At 42.7% G+C, this 26,797-nt stretch overlaps 1 protein-coding gene across 1 annotated transcript; it reads right to left on the reverse strand.

Moving 5' to 3' along the window:
• Positions 1-564: 564 nt before the first annotated feature.
• Positions 565-26,468, reverse strand: SLAMF1 (signaling lymphocytic activation molecule family member 1). Its single transcript, XM_067714045.1, has 7 exons — positions 26,395-26,468; positions 25,271-25,612; positions 23,036-23,320; positions 12,072-12,170; positions 7,263-7,336; positions 2,612-2,704; positions 565-1,186 (listed from the first exon to the last, which is right to left on the reverse strand). The coding sequence occupies exons 1-7, from the start codon at positions 26,444-26,446 to the stop codon at positions 1,136-1,138; spliced, it is 996 nt and encodes a 331-aa protein (XP_067570146.1). The 5' UTR covers positions 26,447-26,468; the 3' UTR covers positions 565-1,135.
• Between the last annotated feature and the right edge of the window lie 329 nt (positions 26,469-26,797).

The raw sequence follows: 26,797 nt of genomic DNA on the forward strand, positions 1-26,797 counted from the left end.
GAGACCCTGGGGATGTGAAGCCATGGATGTAAAATGGACTCAGAATCAGTTTGAAGAGTCTTAGTTGAGGCTCCAGGTTTGTTGTTCAACAGAGTAAGCAGAGAACTAGGATTTAAAAATCATTTGGGGAAGTGAAAAGTCACTCTGGGACAAGTTCTGATTATCCCAAGTTCCTTTGTAACAGTATCACAAAACACTTACCACTTTTCTTTTTTTTTTTTTTTGGTGGTACGCAGGCCTCTCACTGCTATGACCTCTCCCACTGTGGAGCACAGGCTCCGGATGCGCAGGCTCAGCGTCCATGGCTCACGGGCCCAGCCGCTCCGCGGCATGTGGGATCTTCCCGGACCGGGGCACGAACCCGTGTCCCCTGCATCGGCAGGCGGACTCCCAACCACTGTGCCACCAGGGAAGCCTTTTCTTTAAATCTGAACATCATTTGCACAAAACTGTACTTTTAAGAATCTTAGATTTTTTTTCATTCCATTACTCAAAGCTCAGAGACCTCAAAGTCATATTTTCAGTTTATTGACTCTTAGCTTCCAGGTTTTACAAATAAAATACTTTATTAGCTTCTTTTATGGAATAATCTCAGAGTGTTTATTAATCTCATTGAGACAATAATCTCATTGTCTATCCAGAGAGAGAAACTGAGGCCCAGAGCCTTGATCAAGTCTGCATGGTGATCGGGAGCAGCTCCCAGACCAAGGACAGGCAGCCCAAGGGTACGCTGTTCCAGACTTTGTGGCTGGTGGTCAGCTGTCTGAGATAGGTACTAGATGTCCTGTCCTGACTTTCTGCCTTTGGCTTTTATTACCCAATTGCAGCAAAGAGCGAGACACCTCACTGGACCGGCATTATCCATTTCATCTGCTACACCACAGAGATGGAAAGCTATTCCAAGCAGCTCTCTGTTCTGAGCCTGTGCCTCCCACAGAGCAGGCTAAGTGCTTGGGAAACCTCGCTTCCTTATCTATTTCGCGGGTAGATGTGGGAGAAACATCACCAGGGAGTCGATCCAAGAAGAGTACAGACGTGTAGATGTCACAAGAAACTTGGGACTTGGGACCAAGTTCAGTGTTTATTTTGGCTCCTCCGTATTCCTTCAGAAAGTCCCTTCACTGGATCTGTGGTGTCAGCTCTCTGGAAGTGTCACGCTGGCATATACTGTGATGGAGCTTGATTGCTGGGGGCAAAAGAGAACAAGTCTGTGGGTGGAGGGACCAGCACTAGGTTCACAGGCTACAAATGGAAGCAGTGATGCTTAGAAAAAGGAAAGCGTCTCAAGAATCATGTAGCATTGCAGCTTGCTCAGGGTCTGCCACAGCTGGGTATTGCTAGAGGTAGCACTCAGCTTCCCAGACTGCCTGCTCGCCCACAAGATGGGTTACAGCTCCCTTCAAGCATACGCATGTCATCAGGGAGACTGGGAGACCTGTCCCAGTCATCTGAGGACCTGCACTCAGTTTAGAGAAGCCAAAAGAGTTCTAAATTACTGAGCTCTAAAAAGGGGGGGATTAATGAGACCCAAAGGGAGAAGAAAGAAGTGGTTCCTGCAAGAGAGGGATGGGGAAGAGGTGAAGATTGTGGGCAAAGACTTCTCGCAGGGAGAGGAGATTCAAGAGTCTGAGACAGAAAGAGACAGGAATGAGGGAATTCAGGTGGTTTTGCTGTAAAATGTGAAATATACCGAGTGCTGTGTTTCTTCCCCCAGAAAACATCATTAAAAATCTACATTATTTAAAGCTTTTAAAGTTAGATTTATGTTTTTACTTCCCTTTGGATAGGAGAGTGGTCTGTGAATACACCTCAAGATGAAGATGAGGCATCCTCCCAAGCATTGCTGAGTATGTGTACAGTAGGAGCTTTGAGGAAAATGGGTAAATGTAGGCATTTCTGTGGCCTTTTGATCCTCCATTGTCTCCTAAAATGCTTTATTTAATAGGGTCCAACTAAAGCCAAGATTTTAGCCCAGAATTTACTTCTGTTCGTTTAGTAAAAGGAAAGATTCCTGTCAAGTAAACTTAATCCATGCTGATCTTGCAATGGGGTAGAACAGGCGGGCCATGTGTCATACTGTCTTCTAGGCTTTACACCTATGCAGAGTTCTACTCCTAAATGTTCTGATTAAACAGGGATGAATGGAGACTAGGCATGAGCATTTTTACAAAGCTCCCCTGGCAATTCTGTTATGCAGCTGGACTGGAGAACTCCTGGACACAAGGTGCGATTCCTGAACTTAAATGTGCATCAGGATCACCAGGAGGATGTTGTTTTTTAACGTGTAGATGCCTGGTTACCCACCATAGACATTCTGATTGAACAGAATCCTAGGTAGAAGGTCCCGGGAGCCTTTATTTTTAACAAATATGCCAGTTGATTCTGACGTGACAGCTCTCAGAGAAAGCCTGGTGAGCAGAGAGTGAGCAGAGACCCCATGTAAGCAGCCACGAGGGGTTTCCCGGAAGCCCTGCAACTGAGGCTGCAGATGCTCCTTGCTACCTGCTTGCAAGGGCCTACGTCCTCCATTTCAGCTCTACACAGGTTCCACCCTTTCCCCTCCTCCACCTATTCCCTCTCTACAGAGAGGAGGCACAGAGCAATGCCTCACCTGGACGGGCTCTGGCACAGGCTCTGTGGCAGCAACGTAAATGGTGGTGCAGGGGTCCTGAGCTGGCAGAGAGTCAGGTTTCTTCTGAACAGACTACAAGGGAAGCAAAGACAGCAGGAGATTAGCTGAGCAGCAAGTTATTTCCCATTCAACTTTCCCCACGGAGAAGCGTAGCATCAAGAAGTTTTGAGTTAGAAAGCTCCTTGGAGTCATTTGGTCCAGCCTCCTTCCCAGGTGAAAATTCTCCCCCAAATTCCCTGGAACTCAATTCTCTGGGCTTTGCTCAGACTCCCCGAGTGACATGGAGCTCACAGCCTTGTGAGGCAGCCTGATTCATCATCATCACTTCCCAGATGTTTTAAACATCTTGCTCACAGTGAACTGAAATTGGTGTGGTTCTTACATAGGCAGCTGAAGGGAACGCGATTTTTATAGTATTTTAGTCTCACTCATATCACCCACAACATGAAGTCCTGCTATTACTCACTCTAATATGGTTTCTCATCAATTCTCTTTCCTGTCCAAACATTGAACTTCATAATAACCACACATGTGCGAGTGTGTTAAAGTTTACCAAGTTCTTCACATATATCTTCCCATTTGTCTCACAACCACTCTTTATGTTAAAGACTGTTACATTTTACAGAGGAAGAGGCTAAAGCCCAGAAAGATTTAGTACTTTCTTAATGTGAACATGCAAGAAGTATCAAAGCCAGGATTTTAACTTAAAATATCTTTTAACTTAAAGCGCATGTATTTTCCATTATACTGTTCTTCTTTGGTTACCCCAACTTATAATGACCTCTCCTTCACCTAAATTCCTCAGGTACCTAAAGTCTAATTCACACATTACGGCACTTAACTGTACACTGTATTTAAGACACTCTGATGTATTTACACATCGCTTCTCCAAACAGACCATCAATTCCTTGAGAAATAGCCTATTTTTTCTTTGCATTCCCCATGTAACAGTGCTAGGCACATAAAAACCTTCAGCTGTTGTTTGTTAATGTTACTTAGAATGAATTAAAATCCACAATACCAGGACGAAGTCAGTGTAGGCATAAATTGAGACCCCGTCCCTCTAAGAGGGAGACGACATATCTTATGCCTGGAAAGTCATCTTTTCAACATACTTGGGGGCACTGGTGTAGGATAATGCTATTCTCTGCCTTTCCTGGACATAGAACAAGCCTTAAAATGGAAGCACATGGGTTATAATGGGAGAGAACTTGGAATCTTGTCATCTGGTGGAAGAGATAAGGAATTGGAAAACTTTACTGGAGGAAAGAAGATTCAAGATGGGACATGATCTTTCTCTTCATATATCTGATGGGTTGCCATGTAGAAGAGGAATTACATTTGTTCTGTACAGTCTGTCAGCTTTAAACCAAGGTTGGAATGTTTAGGGTAATATTTTGGTTCAATATAATAAGATCTTTCTAATAGTAGGAAGTGCTCAAATGTGGGATGAATTACCTTGAGAGGCAGTGAATTTCCCATTACTGGAAGTGCTTGGGGTAGAGCAGGGCTTCTCACACTTTAATGTGCATATGAATTACCTGGAAATCTTGTTAGAAGTCTGGTTCTATTTCAGAAGATCTGGGGTGGGACCTGACTTTTTGCATTTCTAATTAGGTCCCAGGTAATGCTTTTAATAAAAGGTCCTTTTAGTAAAAATGTCGTTTTAGTAAAAAGGAGCTAGCCAGCACTTTGGAAGTAATGTTGCAGAAGATAATTCAAGGAGTGATAGGGTAAAATTAAAGAAGATCTAAATAAAGGATATATCATTTTATGAATTGAAAGACTCAATAGGAAAACATATATGATCTTCTGAAATTGATCAATGCAGTTCTAATTAAAATTCCAGCAGGATTTTAAGGAGGATTTTTACAAACTGAATCTAAAATATATAGATGAAAATGCAAAGGATCAAAAATGGCCAAGAACTTGAAGAACAAGAACAAGTAAAAAGATTTGTTTTACCAGATATCAAACTTGTAATAAATCTGCAATCACAGATTTGTTAAGACAGTATGGTTCTGGTGCAATTGTAAAGAAATAAACCAATGGAGCAGAACAGAGAACTTCAAAATAGATCCACACACAGATGGACGCTTGATTTATAATGAGGTGGCACTGCAGTGAGGCAAGGACAGTTTTTAAATATAAATAGTCAATAGGATATCCATATGGAAAAAAATAAAACTTGACCCATCTCACACCACACTCAAAAAATCATTTTCAGGTGCATAGCAGATATAAGTTGAAAAGATAAACCATACAGTTTTTAGAAGATGGTAGAAGAATATCTTCATACCTGGGAGTAAAGAAAGATTTCTTAACTGGAATACAAAAAGTGTTATCTTTTTATAACACAAAGGAAGAGATGATGAAATTGTTCTACACTAAAATTGAGAACTTTCCTTTATCAAAATGTATCTTTGAGAAATTGCAGAGGCAAGCCACAAGATGGGTGAAGGTATGTGCTAAAATATAACTGCTAAAAATGTTTAAAAGCCTTATAATAATCCCACCCAAAACAGACTGAAATGCAAGGGAAAATTGGCAAGAGATTTAACAGTCACTTTAAGAAAGAGGATATTTATACAGCCAATAAACATATGAAAAATTGTTCAACTTTCTTAATAATTAGAGGAATGCAAAATAGAACTATAAAAAGACACATCCAAAAGAATGACTAAAATTTAAAAGACCAATAACACCAAATTTCGATTAGAATGTGTAGCAACTGAAACTCTTGTATGTAGTTGCAAAAAAGTAAATTGGTACACCCACTTTGAAAAACAGTTTGGCCTTATCTAACCAATTTGAGGATATGCATACTCTGTGACTTAGCAATTCTACATTTAGATATATCCCCAACAAAAATATGTGCACATATCTACCAAGAAGCACACATATGAATATGAATGGCTGCAATTTTCATAATAGCTTCAGACTGGAAATAACACAAATGTCCATCAGTAGTCAACTGGAAGAATAAACTCTTGTATATGTATACATTGATATTCCATAAATCAATGAACATGAATGCATTATATCTAAGCTCAAAGACATGCTTGAATCTCATAAAAGGTAATATCGAGCAAAATAAACTGTACACAGGAGGAAAAATGCTATAAGATTCCATTTTTATAAAGTCCTAAGGGGAAAAAAAAAGAGTAAACTATATTTTCAGAAAGTAAGGATAGGGAATCTTTGGGGAGGAGAGAGAAGATAGTGATTATGAGGCACACAAGGAGGTCTTCTGGGGGTGGGGACAATGTTCTGTTCCTTGATCTGGGTGGTAGTTTTATGGTCCTAGAAGACTCAATACTGAAAGATATGATTTCTCCTCAAATAGATCTGCAGATTCAATGTAATCCTAATAGGATTTTTCCCCTTTCTGTGATACTTGAGAAGCTGATTCGAAAATACATATGCAAGTACAAAGGGACATAATAGCCAAAACTCTTGAAGAAAAACAAGCTGGAGAGACTTGCTTTACTAGGTATCAAGATGGGGTAATTCATTGAGCTGACATTTATACATGGTGCACTTTTTGGTATGGATGTCATACTTTACAGTAAAAAGAGTGGTGCTAGCAACATGGGATAGAATAGATAGGGAAGGCACCATGGTTAAGTTGAACCTGATAACCTAAATATGTATATGCAAAAGAGGTTGCTCTTGGGACTCATATATTTAAATGGAGTTTGGTTCTCAACGGTGGTCATGGCCTGTGTAATACACCCTCCAGACCACTAGGGGACAGCAGAAAGAAGGGCTTTGTCCAAGAGTTTATCTCTGGTTATCAGAAATGCATTTACTGTCATCTGATGCAATTTTCCAAGGTGCTAATCAAAGCTGTCTTTACCTTCACATCTTTTACTCAAGAATTTGCCTTCCCCTACATCCTGAATGGCCGTATTCTGGCCTATACATTACCTAGAATTGCCTTCATGTCAGAAAAACTATAATATCTTCATATCTAGCCATCATTCTTTAACCTCCCTCTTACTTCTAACTTATCTGATCCTCAACTTCATCATGACTCTAGTTTTTTAAATCCATCTCTTCTGTTTCAGCCCAACCATCACTCTGTCACAGTTTTGCTTTCATCTGCTGCCTACATATCATCTTCCATCTCACCAACCACTCTCTAGGCAGAATCCTCAAGATCTTCCTTCCTTGTCTCTTTGATGTTTGCAAACTCTTAAGCTTGGATCAGACCAACATGTCACACAATAGCCTTTCTCAATCTTCCCCTCTCTCCTCAAGCTGGCACCCTCTTCCATAGAGAAGGAAAGAGTTTGATAACAGAGAACCGTAGACTCCTAGAATGCCAGAGCTGGAAGGAGTCATACATCACGTGTTTCTAGCTTCCTCAATTTTTCCTACGAAGAAACAGATGACCAGAAAATTACCCAGTGTTTCCCATTATTTCAAATAATAAATAGTCCCATCTAACACCGAAGTTAATGTCCTTTTAGAGAGCTCTTGTTCTTGACTTCTGCTTTCTTAATTTCCTCTGCTTCAGAACCCACGTAGAACCATGAATGTCAGACATGCAAAGTGAACTGAATGGCCAGGGATTCCATGGGAAACATGACAGGTCCACCCCAGACAAAGACAGTATAGGACTTACACCTGATTTCTGGACTTGGGCATAGATAGTAAGGCTTTTTGCTTCCATTGTTGGCTGGTAATTGTCTGTTTTACCTGGGGAAAAGAAACCATAGTGGTTATCTCCCTCTGGTCCCCAGCATGAACTCTCTGCTCAGACCTGTCTGGTCTTTACCCCCCATTGCACACCCACCTTCCCCAGAAGTACCACAGGAACAAAGCACTGAGTCCCAAACCCCGTGTACATTTGTCATATGACATTAGGTTAGTTACTTGATCTCTCTTGGCCTATTCCCCTATCTGTAAAATGGGATTGAAATACCTGCCTCACAGGGCTGTTGTGATGATTACATGAGATATTACTTGTAAAGTGTATAGAACAGTGCCTGGCACATAGTGTTAGGTGCAATTGTTAGGTGTAATTGATATGCCATTCAATTATTTTGATCTCTATTGTTTGATGTATATATCTGATCTCCTAATAGAATTCTAAGTTCTTTAGGGGCAGGGCAAGTTATTTATACCTCTTTCGAATTCTTCAGCTCATAGCATGTTGTTTCATTCACAGCTTTCTCACCTCCCTGTTTCTGGGGGACGGTGTATGTGTAGGTGGAAGGGATGCAAGAGGGATGATCTGCCTGGGACTATTTGGAATAAAGCTGCAATGTCATTCTAATGCCTACCATCTTTTTTTGCTCAGAGCCTAGGATCTCTGGAAATTAATATGTTGCAGAACATTTAAATTTTTAACCAGTTTTTAAATTTTTTCTTTTTAAATTGTAGGAATAATTCATTCTTGTTACAAAAATTTAAATAATAGAGAGTAAAAAGTATGTCCTCTTTCCCCCATTAACCAGTACAATTTCATTCTCAGAAGTAATTGCTTTTAACAGTTTGATGTATATCCTTCCAGATCAGCTCTGTACAATACAACATCATCTTCGATGATGGAAATGTTCCATATTTGCAGTCTACTATGGTAGCTGCAAGCCACAAGTCACTACTGAGCACTTGAACTGTGACTAATGCAACCGAGAAACTGAATTTTAAATTGTTTTTAATTCTATGAAGAAGAATGTATATATATGTATAACTGAATCACTTTGCTGTACAGCAGAAATTAACACAACATGGTAAATCAACTATACTTCAATAAAATTATTTAAAATTGTGTTTAATTCTAATTAATTTAAATTTAAACAGCCACACGTGGCTGATGACTACCGTATTAGACGGTGCAGCTCTGGACACTTGCTATACTTATACAGATATTTCTTCTGCAAATACAGTCATTCCATACACTTCTCTGTAACTTGACCCTTTCAGCTAAAATGTGTTGAGGACATTTTCCATGCTAGTGCAGTAGACCTATCTCATTCTTTCTAATGTTTTGTGGTATTCTTTGGATATATCATGTAGCAGTGAGAAGGATGGAGGGTAAAAAACAGATGGGAACAGGGAGGCCTGTTTTGAGACTATTGCAAAGTCCAGGCAAAAACAATGGAGACTTGATTCAGAGGAAATCACGTGAAGTCTTTAGGGTAGACTTATTTTAACACCAATTAATTTATTCTTTTAAAAATCTAGGAGCATGTCTCTGAGGGAATAGCACTTAGGAGAGGTATATTTTTATTTGGAAGGGAAAGGCCTTGTATGTATGTACGTGATGAAAATGGTGGAAGGTGCTGCATGAGGGTGTGACACTTGGGAAGGAAGTGATGGGCAGCTGCTGGGAAGCTCAAAGAATTCAAAGAAGCCAACGTATGGTTTTCCTGTGCATGTGTGGGCAGGGAGTACCTGCCTGGTGGTTCCAACTTCACTTTTTTGGTCAGGGTTGATAACTGGCTGAGGATGCGTGTTGCGGGGGGATAGGGAGGGAGGATAGGGTTTGGGGTGATCAGAGGAGATAACAGAGGGGGCACAAGTTAGTTCTGTGAAATACATCCTTCGGTTCAAAACCATGAATGTTTGCACAGTTAGAAGCCCCCACTCAGCACTGTCCTAGGTGTTGTAGGGGAACAAATAGTGTAGAGAACAGACCTCGGTCCTTAAGGACTTTCAGTCTTTCAGGTCAGCTCAAGCTGAAAATTACAATTGAGGGGAAAGTCCCAAAGGGTCAGAGAGATGGAAAAGGCAAGGCTGAATGTTGCTTCTCAAAAAGACCACTGGACCAAGATAATTCAGTCTCATGCTTTTCTTCCCCAATGCAGAAACAGGTTTTCAGGAGCCAGCTCAACTCTAGTCACTGAGGCCTTAAGATCTAATGAAAAATGTCTTGACCTTAGCATTGGGGCATCCCCCTTCTAGCCCTCATTAGCTGTGTGTCATTGGACAACATGTCATCTCAATGGGTCTCTTCTCTTACCATGACTGTAAAATGAAGGCATAGTCGGTCTAATATCCTTTTCAGCTCTCATCTGAGGCATAAAGTTGTCTTATGTTACCCTAACCTCAAGTACTTTAAATCTGTTCTAGGTGCTCTTCCCAGATCCTTCCAGCGCTGCCCTCTGCTGGCAATAGAGATTAACTATTGATGCTTACATTAAGAGATTAGTCTTTCTGTGTGTGTGTGTGTGTGTGTGTGTGTGTGTGTGTGTGTGTGTGTATTCATCTATTTATCCATCTCTCATCCATCATCTATCCATGGAAGCCATCGTGTTCAGTGCTTTCAGTATATTGACTTATGGATCCCCACATCAATACCATGAAGTACATAATATTATCCCCATTTTGCAGATTTGTTTGCCTTTCGTTTGATCACAGAGCTTGTCAGTGGCAAAGTCTGCATTTGAATGCTAAAAATCTATGTTCTTATCTAGTGTGTCTCCTGGACACGAAATTTCCAGAGAGTCCTTCTGAAAACCTTCAGAGTCAGGCTGCATTCTGGAGGTGACACCAATAGAAGTTGGCAACAGAATCTCTTGAGCAAAGTCTTATGGGGGTACAGCAATTAAGTATAAGCTTTTCCCACAGACTTAAGGCAGGGCTTTGTATGTTCCTGGCTTACAAGGAATACACGGTGATTAGAAACAAGGATGGGTACGTGTTTGGGAAAAGTAGTAGAGAATTGTAGTGGGGTGGGGAGCGCTATTCCCTTCAGAGACAACCATGTGATGAGCAGGATGTAGTTGAGGAAAGAGTGCAGGTTAGGATCCCAGGACCTTCACCAGCTGGGTTAATGCAGGTATGTTAATCTCAGTTTTCTCATCGCTGGTATTTCACTGCTTCCTTATTGTCTAAGACAAATGTGGCTGCCCTGGCCCATCCCCATGGACTCTCATCGTGATTTCTGTCTGCATTGCTGCACTCCCCCCATTCCTCCCCAGCTACCTCTTAAATGGAGGAAATGAGACAAAGTAGGCGGCTTGCTATGACCTAGATTTTTTTACATAAGCAAAACCAACATCAGAGTGCTGAGACAGGGCTTTTCCAAGAAGGTTATATGTGGAGAACACTGATCTACTTGAGAATGAGATCGGCCATCAGATCTGTGGTGTGAGGATCAAGTTCTATTCTCCCCATGGGAAGACCAGCCCAGGGATCTGTCCTGATCGTGGGGCAGGACCTTCTGATGCTAATGTGAGTGGGTGGTGGGTAGTGTCGCTGAGGGGAGCACACTGCCCAGGATATTGAATCATAGGACAACTTGGAGGGGAGGCCAGGAGATACTAACTCTAGACATTGAAACTGCAAGGGAGTAATTGGGCCCTAATGGTTTCAGTCTACCCTGGGTAACTTTCCATAACTATTTAGTTTGGCTTTAAGTGACCTCATGAATTGCACACTTGTCCAAGGTGAGTCAGAATTTGTGCTAAAATGGTAGTAAAGTGTGTTCTCTCTGCTGTCTTCTGATAAGCTGTGGGCCTTCCTAGAGGAACACGCCCTGGTAGTTGGGACACATAGTTGCAGTTCTGATTCCCTCACCAATCAGCTGGGTGACTTTGCAGGAGTCAGCCTCTCTGTGCCTTGGTTACCCCATTGCTAAGTCACATAGAAACAACTATACCCTCCTTTTCTCAGAGGGATATTGTAAGCATAAAAAGAAATTATAGGGACTTCCCTGGTGGCACAGTGGTTAAGAATCCATCCACCAAGGCAGGGGACATGGGTTCGAGCCCTGGTCTGGGAAGATCCCACATGTCGTGGAGCAACTAAGGCTGCATGCCACAACTATTGAGCCTGCACACTACAGCCCGTGAGCCACAACTACTGAAGTCCACACGCCTAGAGCCTGTGCTCCACAACAAGAAAAGCCACCGCAATGAGAAGCCCACACATCGCAACGAAGAGTAACCCTCGCTCACCACAACTAGAGAAAGCCCGTGCACAGCAACAAAGACCCAACGGAGCCAAAAATAAATAAAATAATTAATTAAAAAAGAAGAAATTATAGAAAGGTTTCAACCCTTGGGTAAAAGCATCCTTTTTATTATTAGTCAGTAGTTATAACTTTTCTGTTGAACAAGATTCAAGGGTCCTCTGTATTCTGCTCCTAGTGAATATTTTAAGCTTCTTATCTGGATCCCTTCAGCATCCTGTACACACCTCTGCTGCAGTGTTTGTCATATATACTGAATTTAAATTATCTGTGTCATGTCTCCCATATTAAATACCTGTGGTTCATCTATCTTTTTATCCCCACAGCCTAGTGTGGCGGGATCAAGCAAGACATGTTGAATGAAACTGAATTGAACAAGATCCAAGGATATGTTTATGTAGTGTTTTTGCAAAGGCATTGCCTGCAGAAAGCCCCAGTGGTGAGAGCAAGTGCTTGTGGGGAGAGGTCCCCTGCTTACCACAGGGAGTCTGATAAGAATCTATTGTCACCTACCTCTTCTTCTCAACAGTAGTATTGCCACTTGCAGAATCATGATGACACCAACGATGACCCCTAAGAAGAGCCCAGCATACAGTGCCCATTGTCTTGCTTCTGAAAAAAAAGTCAAAGGGCAGTCTCAAAAGTGCTGTGAATTTAAAAACATCCCACGCAGAAGTGGGGAGACCTAGCCTCATGTTTTCTGTCTACATTCTTCCTCAAGGGAGACATTCGATCTTATGGTTTTAGAGATCAGCTTTAGACTACTGAAGAGTTCCAGATCTGTTTTCTTATCCCGATTTCTCTCACTACTTTTGACTTTCATACTCCTAATTTCTTTAAAGATTCTTCTATTCAAATGTTTTATTTTTCACTTCACTTTAGACAGTCTACCACATGACTAAAATTAAACTTATCTTTGTTTTTTCTAAGTCAACTTCTCTGCTCAGTTTCTCTGTTTTTAAATTTCTAATGTGTCCTGTATCCATTTTGGTAGAAAGAGCATGATGGCTGCATGTGTGTCCCCATATTCCCACACCATTCTCATGAGACACTGGGAGGAAGGAGGATCTACTTATGCTTTTTTAAAAATAAACATAATGTGCTATTATTGTCCTTCCATGCAAATAACTGTATTGAACCCACTAGACCTGAACTGAAAGAAAGGTATGTAGTTTTACTCTGAATCAGTCCTGTGTTTAATATTAGCACTAGAGTACATCACCCAGACTAAAAATCAGAGAGTCAATTTTCATTTTTTCTTCTTTGCTCCCTTTACCAAATCCTTCTGAACCAGGAGCAGCACTTTGGAAAACAGTGGACGAGACCTCTTACCCCAGTAAATAAGACGTTTAGCTCAATAAGATAATAACAGACAACTATTGAGCATTTACAATGGGCCAGGCATTTTTTTTTTAGTGTATCTTGTTTAGTAATGTATTTAATCCTCACAAAAATCCTATGAGGTAGATACTCTTCTTACTCCCATTTTATGGATAAGGAAGCTGGCACAGAGATCCTCAAGAACTAGAGGTTGGTCTAGGAGTAGAAACATGGCTGAATACTGAAGACAGACTTCTTGGAGAGTCAGGGAGACTTATGGGCTTGGGGTAAGATACACCAGGATAATTAACGGTGAGGGACAACCCGAAGCACCACTAGGGTTCTAAGTAATAGCATGTACCTTCTAAATACCAGGAGGTAACATTAATGTGTAAAGGTAACTTATAAGGATGGTTGTGGAATCAGCCTGCTTGTTGTTGAACTTATGATGGATTTGTTGGGAAGAAACTGAAAGGAAGAAATAGGTAGGGTACAAAGGGGTAGAGTGCTTGCAGACACAATTCAGATGTTTACAGAGTTAACCAAAGATGCAGACTGAAGTCTCAACAAATTGATGAAAACACACCCCACCAAGATCCAAGTGGGCCTTCAGCCTGATGGATAACCAGAGGTTGCCTCCTGGGTTTGAAAATATTCTCTTTTTCTTTCTAGGCTTTTCACACATCGTCATCCCAGGGAATCTCACTGAACTGGTTTTGTAAAGATCTTGATGATAGAGTCTCTTCCCAGAATTAAACATGTTTTAACCCTGCCAGATACCAACTTCAGCGGTCATTTGACCCCTGATCAAAAAAGCTAGGGGGCAAGCAGAGAGTTGTAGTAAGACTCCTGAATTTATATAAAGAATGAAATATGAGTACAAAATCACTGCTGAGGCTAGAATTGCCCTGTGAGCAGCTGTACCCTGAGTAACCACTCTGAATGGCTTATGGTTGCTGAGAACTCACTTCACAGGTGTGTGTGTGTGTGTGTGTGTGTGTTTTGTCCAAGAAACAGTGAGAGACTGTTTATTCAGATTGATGTTGCCAACACCAGAAACCCACAGAGAACGCTTTCAGATCCTAAGATAAAGAAGCAGAGCTAGAAGCCTAAGTACCACCAGGTTTCATCAGCCCATGGAACTGACCCAGCAAATAGTTATAGTAGCACTTAGTATTTCAAGACTATTTCCTCTTTTTTCTTCCTTCATGTATTTTGAGACCTTCTAAATCAATGGTTAATTTAAGAACAAACACTGCGACTATTTAAGTCATTTTAAAAAATACTAGTTCTCTCAAATTTCATTCAGATAAAAATAAAATAAAACCAACAAGGTGGTGCATCTAAAACTAGAGAATAGCAAAATAAATAAATACATAGATACATACATAAAATGAAGTTAGGAAACAGCAGATGACATAAGTGCATCTGTAACACTTCTGCCAAGTGAGACTTTTTCCTGTTGCTGACAGCTCAGCTGCCCACCTACTCACATAAACTAAAGACGACGGGGACATATAACTGGCCCAGGGGACACAATGACACCAGCCCTCTCTTTCTTTTCAGGGTCTCAGGAGGATGAAAGCTATGTGTTCCACTTGTCCTATGACATACATGACCAGCTTCGGCCAGTCCAACCAGATCTGAGAGGCAACCTGGCCACAGTCCTGAAAGATATTTCAGAAGTCCAAGTTTTCTCCTAGTCTTTGGATACAAAGTAATATGAATCTACTGGAGGATTTAAGTTACAGGACCATAGACTTTTGTAACCTTAAAGGAACTGTAGTGCTTATCTCACCCAGCTCACTAATTTTATGTTGAGGAAACTGAGACTCAGACAAGTGTACTTAGAGTCACAGAAGAAGGTGATGGTCGAGCCAGGTGACATAAGACCTACAGAATTTATAGTTTGTGTTTTAGCCTGTGGTGGTGAGGCCTCCACATGGAAAGCAGCAGAAGGCTGGGTTGCCTGGGAGACCTCGTGAGTCAAAGGCCCTCTGAGGTGCCAACTAGTCCCTTCACCATCTTCCATCCAACACCTGTGCATATGCTCAGTCCTCTATTCTCCCTCCCGCTGCACCTTCAGCGGTCCCCCCGCCGCCACTGCCGAGTCCTGACCCCCCAGGCCAATCTTCCTTCCTCTGTGTGACTTTTCCTGACCATTCCAGCTCCCATTCTTCCCTCCCCCTTGGACTCTGAAGCACCTTTGGTTTATGTCCTACATCTTAGAATTATGTCTGCTGTGGAGACTATTTTCAGTGAGAGCATTTGGAGCCAGACAGATGGATTCCAATTCTGGGTCTACCACTTGATAGCTCTGTGACCTCAGATAGGCTGCTCCTACTCTCTGGGGCCCCTGTCTCCTCATCTGCAAAATGAACATAAAAATATTCAGTTCACAGAGTTGTTCTGAGGAACCAATGAAATAATGTACGGAAAGTGCTCAGAGCAATGCCTGCAATCCAGCATGTGGTGAATAAATGTCAACTCCACTTGCCTCAATTCTCTAACTAGCTGCTAGGGTCTTGGAGGCCAGAGACCACCTCTTTACTTCTTTTGTAGCTCTCTTACTACTTGACACATAGAGGTCCTTGGTAAATTCTTGCTGGTTGATTTTAAGGACAGGAGATAGGTTTGATCGCAAGTCCAGAGGGGTCCCTGAACATCAGTGAAGGATGGATGCTTCAGAACCATCATGTCATTTGCTTACGACTTAATTTCTCTATCTGTCTACCAGGTCCAAATATTTCTACACTTGGTGATCATCTTTTTGGTGCTCTTATTCAATTATGATATGTAAATGGAAACTAAATGTCAGAGACTCTAGGCTGTCAGGAATTTGGGTAAATATGGACAAAATGCTACTTTTACAGCTTGGTGGGTTCAGGCTGCCCATGATTCCTGTAATTTCTGGGAATAACTTCCTCATGGTCCTCTGAGCTTTCTCTCCTGCAGCTCTACTTGTTCTAGTCTCAGCTGTCCTGGGTGCAAGGTACAGTGTCTTCATCAGTTTCTACAAAAAACAAAACAAAACAAAACCAAAAAACCTACACTAAGAATTTTGTGGGTTCAAATCCTCTAGTGTAGATTTGAAAGGTCACAAGGAGCAGATTCCATCATGAACCAGGCAGCTTCCCACCCTCTGACAGGCTCAGACCCTCTCTTTCTCTTCCTATCTCTGCACAAGCAACATTTTCCCCCATTATAATACAGAACTATCTAACCTACAGCTGGATTCTTAGGGGGAGGGGTCTCACCTTCTGCAGTCTAGCATTTATGAAGCTACCATCCTAAACAAACTCTGTTGCCTTCCAAAGAGGAATTCTAGCAGTAGTTTCCTTAATATGATGATGTTTTTCTACCTGGTAGCTTCTGAGTCCTGTCTAGATTGTAAACTCCTTGAAGGTAGATGCTGTACCTTACGCTTCATATGCATTACCCCTTCCACATGACACAGGGTAGGGCAGGAGGGCACTCAACATAACTGTGATGGACTAAGTTAACTTAGAGGCAATAGAATGAAGCTTGGAGAATTCTGTCATGTCCCTTTTGTTAAGAATTATCAGAGCACTAAGTATGAGAAAGTCTGGGAAGGAATGCAGAGTCACCTTCTGAATGGCCCAAGGCAGGAGTAGAAGGGAACAAGCAATGACCTATTTGGCATGTGTTTTATTATAACAAAATGGAACCAGGAAGAAGGTGTGCCTCTCTGCTCTCAGCACCATCTGTGCTCCTATTTCAAACCACCATTTCCTGTGGCAGAATCTCCAGCTCTCCTGCTTTTTGCTCAGTCATGTAGTGAGGCCCCTCAGGATGGCAATGCTCGAAAATCAGGCCGATATTGTTCTGGAGTCCACAGGTCCCATTCTTCGTCCACAAAAAAATGTTATCTTAACATTCTTAAACAGGAGGTTTGGGACTTTTTCTCCCCTGGAGCCTCTTAGAGGTAGCTGAGCAGGCTGGTTGAGAACTCCAGTACATTTTATGAAGAGTTCTTTGCACAAGTCTCCACCCCTGGTCTTCTATTAGATTGGCTGTGGTTTAAACCTGATAACTTGGCACATAGACATGCATCCAAGGAAAATGCTGAAGGGCCTTTTTTATCTCTGAAATCTGCTGCCACAGAAACACAAAAGCTCCTGTCTCTCAAGTCCCCAAACCTTTATTCTTTAAGGCAGGTAAAGAAGAAAATAAAAAGAATCTGAGAAACAAATGTAGCTCACCCCAGGAGTTACTGAGATGCTAACGTAACTGTCTGAGAGTGCCAGATCTCTTTCCTGCCTTTCATGTGGTTCTGTCAGAAAGGCCGCCTGCCTGGAGCACATCAACTTGAAGAAGTCAACCATCTTCAAGAGACATCTTTTTGTTGGTGGAAGTTTCCTCTCAGAATTGTTAGTGGGGGAAGGGTGGTCCTAAACCATACCATACACTAATTTAAGATCTGGGACCATCGAGGTAAAAATTATTACAGAGTTCACAGCTTCCAGAAAAATCCCTTACAACTGCCTATCCTACCCAGCACTGTGTTGCAGGGGCTAGTAGGTGTGCCTCCAGGGGCATTTTCATTCTCCCACGACAATGCAAGTCTTGTCCAGTCACATGGCTGCCCAGCTAAGGATTACATTTCTCAGCATCCTGTGTAGCAGGTGTGGCCACGTGACAAGGCTCTGGTCCATGAGAAGTGTCCAGGTTCCATCCTTCCAAGATTGTTGCCATGCTTCCTGGATTGGGAGTACCAGGGAGAGGGACCTGCTCTGTGCATGGAACAGCTAGGTGACTCTGTAACAATGGGAGCTCCCTTTTGATGAAATGGCCTTTTTAGAAAGGGGGAGCCCCCAGAACATACTGGCAGGTGTCAGCTTTTCTTTCCTTCCACTGAGCTAACCCAGACTTGCTGAGCCAACTTTTTGCTAATCTGCAGAAAGGGGTCCTCTTTTCAAGATGAGCTTCCAGGGGTATTCCCTTTGAGTTGGGCTATTTAAGGTTTAGTATTACTCATTCTTGCACAGAGAGAACTATTTCAGAACATGTCATGAAGGACGGCAGCATGTCACACACTGTCCAGTGCTGACCCACATCGACACACGCTGCATGACCTAGGAGAATGCTTAGTAGCACCCTTGGAAATGGACTTTGCAGTAAAGAGGCATCATAACAATAGACATGAAGGTGTTTCTTGCTGTAAAACACTGAGATAACAGTTGGAATAAAGATTTATATATGATGGAGAGCCTAGACAGTTGTTAGAAAGAAAAGATTTTGAGGAACAGGAATTCCCTGGCAGTCCAGTTGTTAAGATTCCACGCTTCCACTGCAGGGGGCCCTAGTTCCATCCCTGGTTGGAGAACTAGGATCCCACAAGCCATGCAGTGTGGCCAAAAAATGAATGAATAAATAAATAAAATAAAAATAGATTTTCCTTTAAAAAGAAAGAAAAGATTTTGAGGAACAAATATGTTCTTTTTTTTTTTTTTGCCGTACGCGGGCCTCTCCCTGTTGTGGCCTCTCCCGTTGCAGAGTACAGGCTCCGGACGCGCAGGCCCAGCGGCCATGGCTTACGGGCCCAGCCGCTCCTGCGGCATGTGGGATCTTCCCAGACCGGGGCACAAACCCGTGTCCCCTTCATCGGCAGGCGGACTCTCAACCACTGTGCCACCAGGGAAGCCCCAAATATGTTCTTTTGCTCTTCAGTTTGAGTCCTGATGAGAAGCAGTGCTGACATCATGTCTCATTTGCTCTCATCACATCATTAACCACTTTGAGTTTTTCATTAATGAAAGTGAAAAATATCTTAAAATCACTGTCCTCATTATAGATGGTGAAGTGACCTCTAATAAACCCTCACACCCCACCGCTTCAGCCCAAGGCTGGGGTTTCCCTTGAATGGAGTCTTTGTTAAACAAACAGCCACTGCTCTGGTTCAGGTCTCATCATCCCTTGATGGGTGACTGAAATAATGGGCCCGCCTCATAACTAGTTTCTCTTTCTTCTGCCTCTTCCCCACCCCAATCTATTCTCCACACCACTGAATTTTCTCTCTGAAATGCAAAGCTGATCGTGTTACTCCTCTACCTAAAACTATCTATTAGTTCCCATCAGGATACTATAGGATAATACAGAACAAGACCCAGTTATATCTGCCTTTTCCTTTTCCTGGAATGTCTTTCTTTTATCTGCTTGGGTAATTTCTACTTGTTCTTCAAAACTTTGTTTATGTCACATCCTCTGTGATGCTCTTTCTGATTCCCTGAGACAGTGTCAATCATTCCCTCCTCTTGCTTAACTTGCACGTACTTCTGTTTTGCACCTGTTGCATTACCAGACCTGGGATAATTAGTTATTTTTAGAACTATTCCTTCCTTAAGGGCAAGGACTGTGTCTTTTTTGGTCTTTGTGTTCTCAGCACCTAACACAATGTTGGAACATAGTAGAACCTCAGTAAATGTTTTGTCTAACTAAGCACAGTATTTTAAAAATTAGTGACATTGATTTGCAAACACAAATCAATGAACTAACAAAACTCTGTTTTCCATATTTAGGCAACCTGGTTTACTGCGAACGGCATGCCACAAACTAGCTGTGTGATTTGTTTCTGACATGCTGTGGTTCCCCATCCCTGGAGGCAGGGGAGGGGATCTTTACTTGTGTTACGGGTTGAATGTGTTTCCCCAAAATTCATATGTTGAAGTCCTTAGAATGTGACCTTATTTGGAGACTGGGTCTTTACAGAGGTAATCAAGTTAAAATGAGGTCATTAGGGTGAACCCAAATTTAGTCTTACTGGTGTCCTTATAAGAAGAAGAAATCTGGACACGCAAAGAGACACTACGGACGAGCATGCCCAGAGGAAAGACTGTGTGAAGACACAGCAAGAAGGTAGACATCTACAAGCCAAGGAGAGAGCCCTCAGGAAAAACTCAACCCTGCCGGCACTTTGATCTTGGACTTCTAGCCTCCAGAACTTGCGAAAATAAATTTCTGTTATTTAAGCCACTTTGTCTTTGGTATTTTGTTATGGCAACCCTAGCAAACTAAGTACAGGTGGGTCCTAATCTAACATGACTGGTGTCATTATAATAAGGGGAAATTTGGACAGATATACACATAGAGGGAAGACAACGTGAAGAGACATAAGGAGAAGACAGCTATCTCCAAGCCAAGGAGAGAGGCCTAGAACAGATCCTTCCCTCACAGCCCTCAGAAGGAACCAACCCTGCCGACACCTTACTTTTGGACTTCTAGCCTCCAGAACTGTGAGACAATAAATTTTGGTTATATAAGCCACTCAGTTTATGGAATCTTTTTACAACACCCCTAGCAAACTAATATACCTTGGTAACGCTTTATTAGCATTTCTTATTCAGGTACATACAAACTGAATCATAGAATATTTACTCTGGAAAGAATGTCACTAGTTCACCATTTTCATTTCACATGTAATGAAACAGAGGCCCAAGAAAGTGCAGTGGCTGCTGGGTATTTGTCTTAATGCCTGGGCTGAGGTCCTGACAGGGCTTTCCCATGGTGCCATGTTTCCGCTTCTTCTTTTCCTTCCCCATCTCGCAAAAGCCTGCTCCATACCCAGTAAATCTCGTCACACTAGGGCATACTTGGTCCTCAAAGTGGCTTAGATGCGTAAGAGCATTTTTTTTTTTTTTTAGTTTTGGCTGCACTGCACGGCATGCGGGATCTTAGTTCCCTGATCAGGGATCGAACTCGCACCTCCTGCAGTGGAAGTACAGAGTCTTAACCACTGGACCACCAGTGGTTAAGTGTTTCTTTCTTTTTGAAAAAAATTAATTTATTAATTTATTTATTTTTGACTGCATTGGGTCTTCATTGCTGTGCGCAGGTTTTCTCTAGTTGTGGCGAGCGGGGGCTACTCTTTGTTGCGGTGCGCAGGCTTCTCATTGCGGTGACTTCTCTTGTTGCGGAGCACGGGCTCTAGGCACGCGGGCTTCAGTAGTTGTGGCGCATGGGCTTAGTTGCTCCACAGCATGTGGGATCTTCCCAGACCAGGGCTTGAACCCGTATCACCTGCGTTAGCAGGCAGATTCTTAACCACTGCACCACCAGGGAGTCCCTATATGTTTCTTAAGAATGTCCTGAGCTAAATGCCCCTAGGCGAAGCTTTATGGACAAGACTTTGGAAAACATTAATTAAATTCTCATTAAACTATATTGAGGAGCATGAAGAGAATTATTCCTCTTTTCTGAGGTGGGTCAGGGTAAAACATTTGGTGCCCTGTCTTTACTCTAAGAGGGTTGCTATGACCAGAGAAGGCTGGGCAGGGGTAAGGGCTACTACTTCCTCAGCCCTGGGGGAAATACACACATTTTTATTATGATTTATAAGGCATTTAGAAAGTGTATTATCTGTTCCACTAGTACCTATGAGGATTTCAGAATCAGACAACTCAGCTCTGCCCCTTGCTCTGTGTGTGACCTTTCCATATCTTTGTTTCCTCATACGTAAGGTGGGGATACTAATACTATTTGGTTGCTGGGAGGATTAAATGAGATGCCACATACTGACACATAGTAAACAATTAAGACCTTTCAGCTGTTAGTATTTTAGATAAAGAATCTAAGTCTTAGACAGGTTAAGTGGCTTATCCTTGTGAGTAAAAAGGGTAATATTGGATCTAGGACAACTGGGGCCACATTCTTTAAACTCCGCACTCATGCAAGACTGCTTTCTTGATCCCACCGGCACATTCTGAATAGCTGTGGGCAGAGAGAGAGGTCTGAACTGGGGGAGGAGCCTGTGAATGTGGCTTGTGTGCAAGGTGGGCAAGCAGACAGACACACTGAGTGGGTGGACAGGTGGCCAACTCTGCCATGAATGGCTGGGGGAGGAAACAGGCAGTTGGTTAGGCTCACCAACGAACTTTCAGATGAAGAGACCAGGTAGATTTTCCCAGTAGTCCCTCTGGAATACCTCAGGGGAGTCGCTGACTGGACATGCTATGCTGAAGGGCATGACCTGGCTGCATTCCCCTGTCCCTGGATCCTTGGTCATCTGGAAAAGCCCTCCACATATACACCAAGTCTACTGTGGGCAGGAGTCCCCTTGGAATGACTCTTGTTTCCCCCCAGTGGTTGCAGAGGGAAGAATGTCAGAGCACAGGTAATACCTTGCAGGGCCAGCACCCTGGTTCTTCTGTCCCTGAGCCTACCTGAGGCATGGACACAAGATCGATTAATGAAAAAGCTCAGTGGTCTATCCTGTTTCCAATCTCAAGTGGTTAGTTGAGCTTACTTAATCAGCCCTTCGTTCCTTTTGATAACAGAATAATGATGCTTTATCTTTCCAGAGAAAGATCAGTCAGAAGATCTAGGTTTAGGTGCTGACTCTACCATCTATAAGCTGAAGAAACTTGAGGAGGGTACTTACATGCTATGAGCTTAAACTTCCTAATTTGTGAAATGAAGATGATGACAACATTTATCTGATAAGACCATTGTGAGGATCAAAAGAGATCATACAGTTGAAAGCGCTTTGCCAATAATAAAGTGCTCTATGACTTATCATTTTCCCAGACTTCACAGTCTAGGTCTTAGTCAGAGAACTGACTACCCTGGCCCTCTGACCTGCTATGGGATTCACAGTACATTTCATGAAATGTGGCCCTTTATTACATCCTGCTTTTCATTATTGAGCACATGTTTCATGTCTTATCTTTATAACATGTTGACGGAGAGCAGAGGTCATTTATCATGTCTATTCCCAATTTTCTACAGCATAGGTGATTGATAAATTCTTATTGATGGTATAGAACAATCCCACCACTGGTAGAGCATGGACTTGGGAGTCAGGACCTGCCACCTGCACTCCCTCACCCGGCCAGCCTTTCAGGTTGGTGCCACGGCAGGAGGGGAGAGGAAGGATCATAACTTGAGACCTGGGCTCCGGGTCTGGCTCCATCGTTTCTCATTGGTTTCCTCAACTCTGAATTGAGCATAATGCCACCCTGGTCATTATGAACAGTAACCACTCACTGAATGCACATGGGAGGCTTTTACAAACTATAGAGAACATATAAAGTGTTGTTCCCAAGGTGAAGACCATGGCTATGGAAGAAGAGCAATTGGTCCAGGTGGGGACTGAACCCATATCGTTAATGTGGCACACTAGCCGCCACAAGGGCACTCACCTGAGGAACCGAGGCTGCATCTGGACCACGGGATGAAGGTCTGAGAGCCATTGCTGATGGGGTTGCTCACGGTGCAGATGTAGATGTTGTTGGCATCCTGAGGGCCAAGGGTGAGATACAGGAGGTGGGAGTTCTTGGTGGGGCTCAGCAGAGGGGTGCCCGCCTCCTCACTCCAGTTGTAAGCTACATGGTCCCCCTTCTCCACCATGCAGGCCAGCATCAGGCTACAGTTCCCGTTCTCCTGGCTGGAGTTCAACACCTTAATTTCTGGAGTGGAGACCTGCTCTGTCAGGAGGAGGAGAAAGGGAGCCATCACTGAAATGAATCCTCTGGAATGCTGACTTAACCTTCTTGTTAGAAGAAAATGCAAATCCCCCGCCCCGCCCGTGGATCTGTAGTGTGATTTATTTCTGTGGGGACCTACTGCTTCGCACCATCCCTCTCTCATATGCCCCTCCCCCATACTTCTTTCCAGGATCACCTTGGGATAAAATAGAGAAGAAAACATTGTCTTTTAGTTCCCCCCAACCAGTACTGTTAGGGCTCCCCTTGCCTTTCTGTTGTTCCTCATCTAGGTTGCTCTCCTGTATTCTACCTGTGGAGTTTGCTGTCAGCTAACTCCCCCATGGGTTTTAACTGTCTTTGGCTAAATTATTACCTTCCAGATCGAAAAAAATGACTTTTTACTGGTGAGATTTCATCTATACTCTGTGTGTGTGTGTGTGTGTGTGTGTGTGTGTGTGTGTGTGTTATAGCAAGTGCTTTAGGGTGTCTGAAATTGGGATAGCCACAGGCCTCACCAACTTATCTCACTCTAATGCTGTGAAATAGACAAAGTAAAAGGGAAAGTCTTATTTATTCAGTACATACTATAGGACAGGCATAATGCTAGAATTTCACATTTGTAATATTTTTTAATCTTTTCAACAACTTTCTCAACAATTATGAACCTAGTTATAATTATTCCCATTTTATAAATGAGGAAACTGAGACCCAGAGAGGTGGAGTGTCTTACATAATGCCACTCAGCTTCTAACAGCCAAACTGAGATCTGAAACTACGTCTTTCTGACTCCAAGATCCAGACTCTTTCTTTGACTTGAGAAGAACACCATGGTTGCAGGAACCATATTTTCTAAGGTAAGAATTTGATCATAAAAGAGAAGATGTGACAAAGGCAGTGAACTGTTCTAGAAAATGCATGTGTAATCTTTGTGCTCATGGCAGCCTTGCCCCGGGAACACTATTGGAATGATCAGGACACACGGATACCTGGTGGAGGGCTGTGGGAATTCTGCATACACTGTTTGGAGGGAAGGGAATGCTAGGGCCAGGGGAAGGGCAGGGAGGGTATTTCTGTCTCTCTTGTTGGTACCTGAGGATTTTAAAGAAATGTTGGCTGTTTGGGGCTCCTGTCCCATCCTCAGAGATAAGAAACTCACTGTTGAAGAAGCAGGGTAGCCCGCATGGCTGCCAGGATCCCTGGGAATTCAAGGGAGCCTTGGGACTTAAGAGACAAACTCTGGGTGTGTTCAAGAGGGGCTGGCAGTTAAAGAGGCTCAAAAATGCACTGGCCTTAGATTTAGGTGGACCTACGTTCTAGTTTAAGTTCTGCAACTAAGCAATTTTATAATCAGAGCATTTGTTTAAATGAGAAAAATATGCCTCTTCCACCAGGTAGATGCAATCCTCTGCCAGGATGCGGGGCTTGGTGAGTGATGTGTGGGCTGAATTTCAGCCCTCCGTCTCCCAGGACTCCTAGTGCAGTGAACCCACCTACGCAGATGTGAGTAGGAACGTGCAAACCACTTATCTCTAGATTTCAGTGTCCTCATCTATGAAAGAGAGACTGAGCTTGATCAGTGGTATTCAAAATTTTTTTTATTAAAAAAACACCTTTTTTCAAATAAAATCTTATTTGTAAATTGAGACTCTTGGGGCTCCAGACCCTCTTGTCAACAGGCAGAGGGGCTGTAGGCAAGAGGGCCTGGAGCCCCAAGAAAATGGGGTTAAAGGTAACTTGTGCTAATCAGCTATCACTAACGTGCAATTTGGATGAAAAAAAGATTTGTGAACTTCTAAAACTTCTTCCTGAAGGACGGTTTACTCCTGGACTGAGATGTCTTTCAAGTTGCTTCCAACTCTGAATACCCTTTGCTTCTGAGAGAGGCCTAAATTCTTAGGCAAGGAACTATCTCATCCCTCCAGTGGGGACTGGGGAAGCCACCATCATTACCATAGAGCTTCAGCTGCAGGCAAAATTGCTGGACTGAAATGTTTTCCTCCAGGCTCATAAAGTACCAGCCCTCATCCTCCTTCCTGCTTTTCAGGATCCTCAGGCTCAGGTTTTCTGGATGAAACTCATAGCCATTCTCCAGATGGTGTGGAGAGTCACCTTTCCGCAGATCCAGAGACACTATTTTCTTCTTGACGGTGTCTATGGGTGATCCTGCCATTGTGACAAGGATGTGAATACTCTTATTCATGCTCTTACTTATCCCGTCAGATGTCAGGGGCAGCAACACACTGCTTCCCAGCCGCCCAAGGATCATCACTGGGCAATTCGTTGAGCCCTCACCTGCAGGAGGAAGGAGAACGAAGTCCCTTATTATGGAAGCCTTTGAGACTCACATCCTGTCTGTGGATCAGGAATAATAGACTGGATGATCTCCCTCTTCCTCTTGGCCAATCCCTGGGGTTGCCAGGTCCTTAGTAGTTTATAAGGACTGTCATGAGGATCCCACTATATTCTCAGTATTTCCCACTATATTCTCAGTTTTCAAAAATTGCAGTGGAAATCTTAAAATCACTTATGATAGAGCTGTATAGACTAATTAGGACTCTGGGTTTCTTTGATCCAGGAGGGAATTCTATCAACTCAGATTTATAGTTAAGGCACCTAAGGCATAGAGAAGTTAAATGACTTGCCTAAAGCCATATAACTAGTAACTGGATTAATTCCTCAGCCAGACTTCCCACCACCATTGGATATATAGCATGAAGAATGGAGAGTAACTGAAACTAATTCTGAGCTTGTGAGCCCAAGAGACCAAGGTTAAGAAACATCATTTCAGATGAGGAGGAAAGAGAAAAGTCTGAGGGATGTGGAGTCCAGGAGGAGATGAGCCTCATATTCAAACTGTGGAATCCTAACTCCCCAAAAAGCTAAGATATTTAACAATGTCAAGGGTGAAAAATTATTTTACTTCTCTTTTTCAAAAAAGCTGAGGCAACAACAACCAAAAAAAAAAACAAAAAAACCCCCACAACCTCAGTTGATGACCCTGCTTCTCATTTCACTGAAAAAGGAGAAGAAATAAAAGAGGACTTCCATTTGTTTCTACCACCAAGTCAACCTACCTACTTGGATGGATGGTCTCTGCTCCCAGATAAGGTTAACCTCTTCCTTCATGGAGCACTCACTCACTTCAAGGCTTTGCTTCTGCAATTTCCCCCACCCCTTGCATCATCAACTTTGTTATTGTTATGGTATGTTGTGGGTTATTTTTACTAACACACAACATACCAACATGTAATTTCCCTAATCTTAAAAACCCCTCCCCTGGTGCCAGGTCCATCCCCAGCCACCTCCCCATTTCTCTGTTTTCTTTTATTCCAAAGTCCCTTAATGTGTGTTTATACCTTCTGTCCCCATTTCCTGACTTATTTTTCCTTGTACCCACTCCAGACAGGCCTTCTCCTTACTACTCATTGGAACCACTCTTGTCAAGGTCACTGTATATTCCATGATACTAAGTCACTT

The sequence above is a fragment of the Pseudorca crassidens genome, chromosome 2 (genome assembly GCF_039906515.1).
Source record: "Pseudorca crassidens isolate mPseCra1 chromosome 2, mPseCra1.hap1, whole genome shotgun sequence".
Lineage (NCBI taxonomy): Eukaryota > Metazoa > Chordata > Mammalia > Artiodactyla > Delphinidae > Pseudorca > Pseudorca crassidens.